Below are 10,369 nucleotides of genomic sequence, written 5' to 3'. Positions count from 1 at the left end.
TCAACGAGGATATAACTCGGTTACTGAAATAGCATTTACAGATGAGCCTACGCTGGAGTTCGCCTCTTTAAAATTCCGATTCGTTAAATCCATATGGAATGCAGGTTCATCAGGTAGAGGCAGAGTCATTGTTGAGCTACTGAGCATTAGAGCAACCGAAGCCATTGATGGCCTGTTTGCAGGATCTTCTTGAACACACAACAATCCAATGTGAATGCATCTCACCATATCGCGCACGGAACCAGAACTACTTGTCAACACGGGATCTATCATATTTAATGCTCTTCCTTCTTGCCAGTTCTTCCATGTCTGTTAATTTGTGGCCATTACAAAAACAAAAATCAATCTACATTATTTGGTAATATTATTAACATTGATAGAGGCCTTGTCTATACCTTGCTTACAAGAGTCACGAGATCCTCCGCATTCATCTTCTCTTTTCGAACGCAACCATTTCTTTGACCACTTAGGATTTCTAGAACCAGCACCCCGAAACTAAACACATCAGACTTGAAGGAGTATTTTCCTTGCATTGCGTATTCAGGTGCCATATATCCACTGCATACGCAAATTCAGATATTCAGTAAGGGATGGATTAAAATAGAAATATATAATTTTGGTACGTTCCATGGTAATAGAGTTATTTCCCTTTTTAGTAAAAGTCAACACATTTTTTCTCACTTACTTTACTCTCTCTTACTTTATTCTCTCTTCATTTCACTACCTTTTCATTTCCTACTTTACTCTTCCTTTACTTAATTCACCTAACACAATTTTTTTTAATCTCCGTGTCGAAAAGAATTGCCTTCATTACTATGGAACGGAGGGAGTACTACTTACTAGGTTCCAGCGACATGGATTGTACTTCCGCCACTACCATCTTGTGTAATTAATCTTGCCATCCCAAAATCTGAAATTTTGGGATTCAAGTTTTCATCTAGCATTACATTACTTGCTTTGAGATCGCAATGAATGATCTTGCGTCCCGACTCTTCGTGCAAATACAACATTCCCTTCGCAATCCATTACTACTTAGAAAAATGAACCAACAACAATTGATATTCAATGAAACTAAAAAAAAATGACTACCAAATATAAACTTGTCAAGGCTTGCATTCTGAACAAATTCATATATTAGTAACCTCTCAGCTCCTTCCATGGAGAAACCTAAGAGTTTCACCAGGTTCTTATGTTTAAGTTGGGAAACCAAGAAAACCTCATTCTTGAATTGCGGCTCGCCTTGCATTGAAAATTTGGACAACCTTTTAACTGCTACTTCTTCTCCATTTATAAGGTTTCCCTGCGTTCGCAGCAAAATAAACTAGTAAAAGTTGATCTGAGGATCATGTTTGACCTAATTTATTATTGATTACCTTATAAACATTTCCAAATCCACCTCTCCCCAGCTTGTTAGCTTTATCAAAACCATTAGTTGCAGCTCTAATGCTGATAAAGTCATATTGCAGAAACTCACTATTACCAGTATAGTCAGCAGCTGATTCACCAAGCAAAGAAATTATCAAGGGTAGTGCCACCAAATTTACAAAACTTGAACTTCTCTTATGATGGATATATATAAATACCAAAAATACTCTTACTCTCGGTGATTTCGTATGATGGCCTACTTGCTTGAACGAAGATAGAGATACACACAATAAATATTAGAGCTAGTGCAACCGAGGCAGCAATGCGGATGTAAACCAGTTTTGTAGTGTTACCATCTTTCTTTTCTGGTATTCTGTTTTTACCATTGATTCTTACATCCGGTCTAAAAGGGTTACCTGGTATTGTATATTCGTTAGATGATGCACGCAACAAATCTTCAAGGACAAAGCTAGGGTTTCACTTCCAAAAATTAACTGTAGGGTTTGTTAATTTGGTAACATAGAATTGAGGGTTTAGATTTAGAATTGGAGCCTATCATTCTAAATCCATTACTTTGTACAATAAAAATGATTGGATTTAGAATTGACTTTCACTCCAAATCCTCTCATTTCCACTCTATGTATTCCTTAACTAGCATAAATATTTAGAACTCCAAATAGTTGTAATCAAGAACCTCTTAACCACACACACACATACTATTCACACATATCAGCACATATATACACTGCACACACATACAATACACAATATACACACGACACACCACATCACACAACAATAACTCTACATTGTACACACAACATAAACATTAGCACAAACAAGTACTCCCTCCGCCCATAGACATCCTTATGTCCTTGTGCGGCGCGAGATTTTATTTAGTTTTATTTTGTGTGTGTAAGATGAAATAGTAGTTAGAGAGACTGAATAAAGTAGAGATAAAATTTTTTAAGTTTTAGTAATGGGTCATCTTGTTGGGACAAACCAAAAAGGGAAGTGAGTAATCAGAGAGAGTAAATTTTATGTAGACATACATAATTTCAAATTATGTTGATTTTTTGACCCACCTAACATAGAAATTGAAACTAAAGACTCACTCTGTTCCACCACAAGTAATTGATAATTCATATTCGTTTTTTGGTTTTCCACCACAAGTGATCAATTTCTATTTTTAGAAAAAAACAACCTATTTACTCTCTCCTTCTGTTTTTTACTTTATTCTCTCTTTAGTTCTTTACTTTATTTTCTCCACCTAACACAATAAACATCATTTTCTTAATTTTATCCGACAGAACAGGATTACCTGGCTGAGAGGCCGGCGAGGAACGCAGTGAAGCAATAACAGACACCCCTAATTCCGCCAGGCGAGTTTCATTGTAGAACACAGAAAGTTCATATCGAACGTTGCAATCGGGGTTTAGCACTCTGAAGCCTTCCGCAGCAACACTTTGGAAAGATTTGGATGCCTCTCTCAGGCATGCCTGACAATCTAGCAACGATAATTCCGGAGAACACTGCACCAAACCATAAATCTTTGAAAACTCATTATCCGAGAAATCCCTACTCCCGACACCGACCTTAATCTCAGAGCCGCCTTTAGCTGCCTGTGCCACGAGATCGGCCATCAACGCTGCCCTCTCCTCCCTGAACCGCTTTCCATTTGAAACATTTCGATCACTTCTTACCAGAAAAGTGGGATCTGCTATCTTCATGTTGTATAGCGGATCGTTAGTGTAGCGAATGGCACAGTGTTTGTACCATATAGCAGCCTGTCTCGCGTTGGGGCACTCATGAAGCACCTGGACCAAGGCCTGCTTCACACAAACGCGACACGTCTGGAGAGTCACGTCGGCTCTGCAGAGGACAAAGCCGTTGACGGTGTTTGGTGCGTGCCCGATGGACGCGCTGTGGAAGCCGTAGTTGCTGATGTTCGAGTAGAGAGAGATGAACAAGGTGTGGAGATTGATTGAATATGGTGTGTAATTCGTTATGGTAGTGTTGAGGTATGTTATAGGCTTGTTTAATGTATAGTTTCCATTGTTGGTACATTTGAATGGATGTTTCTCTGCTGTAACGCAGGTTGATGAAAGGTATATGATGATCAAGACAATCATGGACATTTTTCTGTTACAACATGAAAACATTTTTTTCAATTCTCTAGAGAAATTCTTTGTGGTGTTGTTGGCAAATTTAAAGAAAAAACCCCAAATGATCAATATATATTCAGATGATTGAGCATGAGATTTACATTATAAGATAGTTTTCAATATTCAGATGATCGAGCATAAGATTTACATTACAAGATAGTTATCACTTATCAATATTCAGATGATCGAGCATAAGATTTACATTACAATATAGTGTAGTAATAAGACTTTCCAAAATAGGTAATATTAGGGGTGGGTCGATACGATATATCGTATCGAAAACATTGTATCGTGTTTCGTATCGAAAATATCGGTATGAAAGAATTTCATATTGTTATCGTATCGAAAGTTTCGATATGGAAAATATCAATATCGTTATCGTATCGATATTTTGATATTTCGTAAGATCGATACGATATATCGAAATATCGTTATCGTATCGAATACCTGTATATCGAAAAATATAATTTCAAAACTGAAAAATAATACAAAAATTAATAAAACTTCAACATAATAATATAAATAGTGTTCTTATTAGGGTTTCATATATATTTTTTCTGAATATATGAATGAATTAAATGGATTTATATATATTTATAATTTTAAACTTTAATATGTATTGAATTTCAATATGTTTCGATATATACGATATATATCGTATATTCGATATAAAACGATATATCGCGATATAAGGAATTCATATCGTTATCGTATCGAAAACTTACGATACAATACCGTATCGTATCGAAAATTACGATATACTAAAAATTCGATAATTTTTCGATATTTTTCAATACGATACGAGCGATTATATCATTTTTCGGTACTTTTCCCTGGCCCTAGGTATTAGGGCTAATGAAACAAAATATCTTCAATATTTGTGTTTGTAATCCAAATGGTAGGGTCCATTCAGTAAACATAATTGGAATTGAATTGAAAATATAAACCTACGGCATTGAATTTGAAGGAATTAATTCAATTCCAAATTTTTGTTTCATAAAAATATAGGCATTTGAAATGACACAAGAATTAATACACAATTGGTAAAGTATGAAAGAGGAGGAGAAGGGTAAATAAATAGTATTAGTGGATAGTGAGACCCACATTATTATTAGTGCTTAATGAGTTATAATGGTGGGTCAGGCTATCCACAATGGGGCGGACTATGCGACGGACGATTAGTCCGCCACTGCAGCACCCCGCCCTAAGCCCACTCCTTAGTCCGCGAACTATGCATCGTCGGCGGACTATGCTCACATTTTTGCATAGTCCGGCCTATAGTCCGCCCCATTGCAGGGGGGGGACTATAGGCCGGACTATGCACACATTTTTCATTTTTTTTAAATTTTTTTTTATTTTCTTCTATATATATATCACCATTTTTTTTACTTCATTTCACATCTTTCACTCCACTCTCTTCCCCATCTCAATTTCTCAATAAATTCAATAATGAATTCCAACGATTTTCATTATTTGCAATCATAAAATATTAAAATAAAAAATAAATACTGACAATAGGATATGCCTTTAATTTGTGGTGTTTTTATATTTTTATTCTTGCTAATTGATATATTTGCAAAGATAAAAAATAGGATTAATGAATTTTTGTAGTGTTTAAATATTCAAATAACAAATAAAATGTTTAGGGTGGGGCTTAGGGCGAGCTATTGTCCGCCCCATTGCAGGTGGAAGGGGCGGAGGATAAAATGTTGATGTGGCGGTGCATAGGGCGGGGCTTAGGACGAACTATAGTCCGCCCCATTGTGGATGCCCTCATAGTGCTAAAAGTTGTAAATAAATTGATGTACTACTTCCGTCCCTGAAAGTTTGACACAGTTTACCATTTTGGTCCGTCCCTGAAAGTTTGACCCACTTCACTTTTACCATTTTTTATGGTGGATCTCATATTCTACTAACTCATTCACACTCACATTTTATTATAAAACTAATACTTTAAAAGTAGGACCCACATCCCACCAACTTTTTCAACTCAATTTTCATTACATTTCTTAAAACCCGTGTCAGGTCAAAGTGTGTCAATATTTGGGGGATAGAGGTAGTATATGAGAATAAGTTGGAGACCACCATCCATAAATGGAAATGCCCATATTTTTATAGGACAGATAGAAATGAAAAGTACATATATTTTTATGGGACGGATGGAGTATTACTTATCACCACATCCGGTTTAAAGTAGCACGTTCGTAAAATAGAAACATCATCAGTTAACTCATAAAACAATAAAATAACAGTGCATAAGAGCATCCACAATGGCAATAGCCCAGTCATAGGTCAACCACTCTCTCTCCCTGCCACGTCATCAGCACTAAAAATTCACCTGCCACATCATCATTTTAATCAAATAGGCTAGCCTAAGGCCAGCCACAGGCTAGCCGCAATAAAAATAATTCAAAAAACAACTACATTTACGAAATTAAATATACGATAAATTACGGAATAAAATTTACGAGACATATACGGGAAAATTCATTAATTTCATTTAAAAAAAAGTACATTCATTTAAAAAAAAATTACATAATAAAGAAAAAAACTATCGTTGTGCAGTCTTCCGTGCTCACAACTCTTCAATTATATCCTTTTGGAGTTGAATATGAGCATCAACTTGGCGCATGTCGGCATGTGCCTGGAGACGGTCGGCTTCATCGTGAGGTACCTCCTTCGTACGTTGGGGGTGGCCACGCCGTGGCTTGGACCGACGCATCAGGATCGTCATTGGCCCAATTAGTCAGTTGTGCGCCTTCGTCTTCGACGATCATGTTGTGCATGATAGTGCAGGGGTACATTATATCGGCAATGCATTTGACATCCCACAAACGCGTTGGACCCTTAACTGCCGCCCATCGAGACTGGAGCACACCAAATGCGCGCTCCACGTCCTTGCGTGCCGACTCTTGCCGTTCTGCAAAGTAGGCCTTCTAGTCATCATTTGCGTGCCTGATCGTCTTCACAAAGATAGGCCACCTAGGGTATATCCCATCCGCCAAGTAGTAGCCCATATCATACCGGTTGCCGTTGGCCACAAATGAGACGGCCGGATCGATGCCCTGACACTTCTCGTTGAAGAGGGGCGACGAGTTGAGGACGTTGAGGTCGTTGTTCGGCGGTGGACAACGGGTCGAGGGCGAGGTACCGCCTGCTGTTCGACCCTTTGCATGTACCACTCTATCTCGCGGTTCATGTAGGCCTCCATAGCCTCGTTCATCCGGCGTTCGTACTCCTCAGCATCCCCACCACTACTACCACCCGCGTTACTCATTGCTCGATGTTGCTCTTGTACAAAAATTTAGAGAGAGAAAAAACTCGTTAAAACAAGTGGTGCAAATGAAAATGAAACTAAAATCGCGTATATATAGTATTTCAACAAAATTCAAAAAATAAAAAATAAAAAACGGCGCTGGCCGATCGCTCGCCGATCTGCACGCCACAATGGCGGCCAGCGCATCGGCGAGCGCCTGGAAATCGGCGTGCGGTTGCACTACGCCGATTTGCCGCTGGCCGGTCCCAATGGTTCGGCTAGCCGGTGCGCTAGCCGCCATTGTGGATGTTCTAAAAGAATCTACCATTTTCGCTAACCATTTACGGTAGTTTTATGCCAAAGACTCCAGTACAAATAAACATGTCCCACATTAGTACAGTACAATAGATTTTGGGTTTATAGGCTAAATGTGGTCTTTCTCATGGTAGACTAATATTTTGGAGTAAGTTTTACTATCTTTTAATCATAACACTAGTGCTCTGAGTGGCATTCGAAGAAACTAGCCGTGACTACCAATGTGCCCATGATTAAGGAACCAGCCATGGCCACCTATGTGCCCGTGATCAACGAGGATATATCTCGGTTGCTGAAATATCATTTACAGATAACGATCCTACACTAGAGTTCGCCTCATTTAAATTCTGCTTCGTCAAATCCATATGAAATGCAGGTTCATCAGGTAGAGGCAGAGAGATTGTTGAGCTACTGAGCATTAGAGCAACCGAAGCAATTGTCGGCCTGTTTGCAGGATCTTCTTGTACACATAGCAATCCGATGTGAATGCATCTCACCATATCACGCACTGAACAAGAACTACTTGTCAGCATGGGATCTATCATATTTAATGCTCTTCCTTCTTGCCAGTTCTTCCATGTCTGGTCATTACAAAAAATAAAATCAATTTACATTATTTGGTTATATTATTAAAATAGATAGAGGCCTTGTGTATACCTTGCTTACAAGAGTCAACAGCTCCTCCACATTCTTCTTCTCTTTTTGGACGCAACTATTTCTTTGACCACTCACGATTTCCAGAACCAACACCCCGAAACTAAACACATCAGACTTGAAGGAGTATTTTCCTTGCATTGCGTATTCAGGTGCCATATATCCACTGCATACGCAAATTCGGATATTCAGTAAGGCACGTATTATAATAGAAATATATACTTGCTTAGTTATGTAGTACTTACTAAGTTCCAACAACGTTGAGTGTACTTCCGCCATTATCATCTTGTTTAATTAATCTTGCCAGTCCAAAATCAGAAATTTTTGGATTCAATTTATCATCTAGCATTACATTACTTGCTTTGAGATCGCGATGAATGATCTTGAGTCCAGACTCTTCGTGCAAATATGACATTCCCTTCGCAATGCCCCTTATGATCTTGTAGCGGCTATCCCAATCCAACTGCGACCGCTTAACTGGATCTGCTAGTCCAATATAAATCAAATCATTACTACTTAGTAAAAATGAACCAACTGCAACAATTGCTATTCATTCAAAACTAAAGAAAATGATTACCAAATATGAACTTGTCAAGGCTTGCATTCTGAACAAATTCATATATTAGTAACCTCTCAGCTCCTTCCATAGAGAAACCTAAGAGTTTCACCAAATTCATATGTTTAAGTTTTGCAACCAAGAAAACCTCATTCTTGAATTGCGGTTCGCCTTGCGTTGAATATTTGGCCAGCCTTTTAACTGCTACTTCTTCTCCGGTTATAAGGTTTCCCTGCATTCGCAGCAAAATAAACTCGTATCAGTTGATTAGAGAATCATGCTTGACCTAATTTATTACTTAATTACCTTATAAACATTCCCAAATCCACCTCTCCCCAGCATGTTAGCTTCATCAAAACCATTAGTAGCAGCACTAATGCTGACAAAGTCATATTGCTGAAATTCACCAACACTGAGATAGTCAGCAGCTGATTCACCAAGCAAAGAAATTATCAGGGGTTAGTTCCCAGTTCCCACAAAATTTACAACACTTGAACTTCTCTTATGATGGATATACACAAAAAATACTCTTACTCTCAGTGGCTTCGTATGATGTCCTACTTGCTCGAACCAAGATAAAGATACCCGCAGTAAATATTAGAGCCATTGCAACTGAAGCAGCAATGCTGATGTAAACTTGTCTTGTAGTGTTATCATCTTTCTTTTCTGGTATTGTATTTTTACCATTGATTCTTACATCCGGTTTTGAAGTGTTACCTGGTATTGTATCTTTTTCTGCGGAAATAAGACTAGAGTTCTTCTTTAGATGATGCACACAACAAATACATTAGCACAAACAAGTGGAGTAAAATCTATATAGAAATACATAATTTCAAAGTTTGTTGATTGTTTGACGTACCAAATATAGAATTTGAAAATAAATACTCACTCTTTTCTACCACAAGTAATTGATATTCATTTTTTGGTTTCCCACTACAGGTAATCAATTTCTATTGTTAGAAAAAATAACAACCTATTTCCTCTCTTCTACTCCTACTGTATCCTCTTTTTTACTTTATTCTCTCTCCCCTTAACACAATAAAAATAATTTTTCTTACTTTTGTCCGACAGAAAGAATTACCTGGCTGACGAGCCGGCGAGGAAGGTAGTGAACCAATAACAGGCACCCCTAATTCCGCCAGACGAGTGCCATTGTAGAACACAGAAAGTTCATATTGAACGTTGCAATTGGGGTTTAGCACTCTGAAGCCTTCCGCAGCAACACTTTGGAAAGATTTGGATGCCTCTCTAAGGCATGCCTGACAATCTAGCAACGATAAATCCGGAGAACACTGCACCAAACCATAAATCTTCGAATTATCCGAGAAAGCCCTACTCCCTACACCGACCTTGATCTTGGAGCTGCCTTTAGCTGCCTGCGCCACGAGATCAGCCATCAGCACCGCCCTCTCCGCCCTGAACCTGTCCCCATTCGAAACATTTCGATCACTGCTTACCAGAAAATTGGGTTCTGCCGTCTTCATGTCGTATAGGGGATCGTTAGTGTAGCGCATGGCGCAGTGTTTGTACCATATAGCAGCCGGTCTTGCATTGGGGCACTCACTAAGCACCTGCACCGAGGCCAACTTCACACAGGCGCGACACGTGTGGAGGGTCACGTCAGCTCTGCAGAGGGCGAAGCCGTTGACGGTGTTTGGGGCATGCCCGATGGACGCGCTGTGGAAGCCGTAGTCACTCATGTTCGAGTAAAGGGAAAGGATCAAGGCATGGAGATTGGCTGCGTGTAGTGTGTAATTCGTTATGGTGGTGTTGAGGTTTATTACAGGCGTGTTTAGTGTATAGTTTCCGTTGTTGGTACATTTGAATAGATATTTCTCTGCTGTAACGAAGGTTGATGAAAGGTAAATGATGATCAAGACAATCATGGACATTTTTCTGCTACAACATGAATACATTTTTTTCAATTCTCTAGAGAAATTCTTTGCAGGATTGTTGGCAATTTAAAGAAAAACCTCAATCATCAACATTCAGATGATCGAGCACGAGATTTACATTACAAGATAGTGTAATATCTCCAATGTTTGTGTTTGTAATCCA

General features: G+C 38.6%; 1 protein-coding gene and 1 pseudogene across 2 annotated transcripts; both read right to left on the bottom strand.

The window, feature by feature from the left end:
- Window positions 1-3,503, bottom strand: LOC125188252 (annotated as a pseudogene).
- A 3,376-nt stretch (window positions 3,504-6,879) lies between these two features.
- Window positions 6,880-10,351, bottom strand: LOC125201348 (cysteine-rich receptor-like protein kinase 44). Of its 2 annotated transcripts, XM_048099423.1 has the most exons (9): window positions 9,769-10,351; window positions 9,661-9,687; window positions 9,393-9,570; window positions 8,846-9,046; window positions 8,618-8,739; window positions 8,333-8,543; window positions 8,001-8,238; window positions 7,759-7,921; window positions 6,880-7,682 (listed from the first exon to the last, which is right to left on the bottom strand). In XM_048099423.1, the coding sequence occupies exons 1-9, from the start codon at window positions 10,225-10,227 to the stop codon at window positions 7,371-7,373; spliced, it is 1,911 nt and encodes a 636-aa protein (XP_047955380.1). In that variant the 5' UTR covers window positions 10,228-10,351; the 3' UTR covers window positions 6,880-7,370. The 2 variants fall into 2 exon arrangements, with proteins under 2 accessions (XP_047955380.1, XP_047955379.1); XM_048099422.1 differs by having other exon boundaries at window positions 9,393-9,687.
- Between the last annotated feature and the right edge of the window lie 18 nt (window positions 10,352-10,369).

The sequence above is a fragment of the Salvia hispanica genome, chromosome 1 (assembly GCF_023119035.1).
Source record: "Salvia hispanica cultivar TCC Black 2014 chromosome 1, UniMelb_Shisp_WGS_1.0, whole genome shotgun sequence".
NCBI lineage: Eukaryota > Viridiplantae > Streptophyta > Magnoliopsida > Lamiales > Lamiaceae > Salvia > Salvia hispanica.
The sequence above is the reverse complement of the archived record's forward strand: the minus strand, read 5'-3'. Positions and strand labels throughout refer to the sequence as shown.

What these genes read in the sequence shown, in the direction of transcription:
- LOC125201348 (XM_048099422.1), bottom strand. Translation starts at nt 10,227, where the DNA reads ATGTATTCATGTTGTAGCAGAAAAATGTCCATGATTGTCTTGATCATC. An exon ending in CTCGCCGGCTCGTCAGCCAG is followed by an intron (nt 9,047 to 9,392) that starts GTAATTCTTTCT and finishes TTATTTCCGCAG; the next exon opens with AAAAAGATACAATACCAGGT. An exon ending in ATCATACGAAGCCACTGAGA is followed by an intron (nt 8,740 to 8,845) that starts GTAAGAGTATTT and finishes TTGGTGAATCAG; the next exon opens with CTGCTGACTATCTCAGTGTT.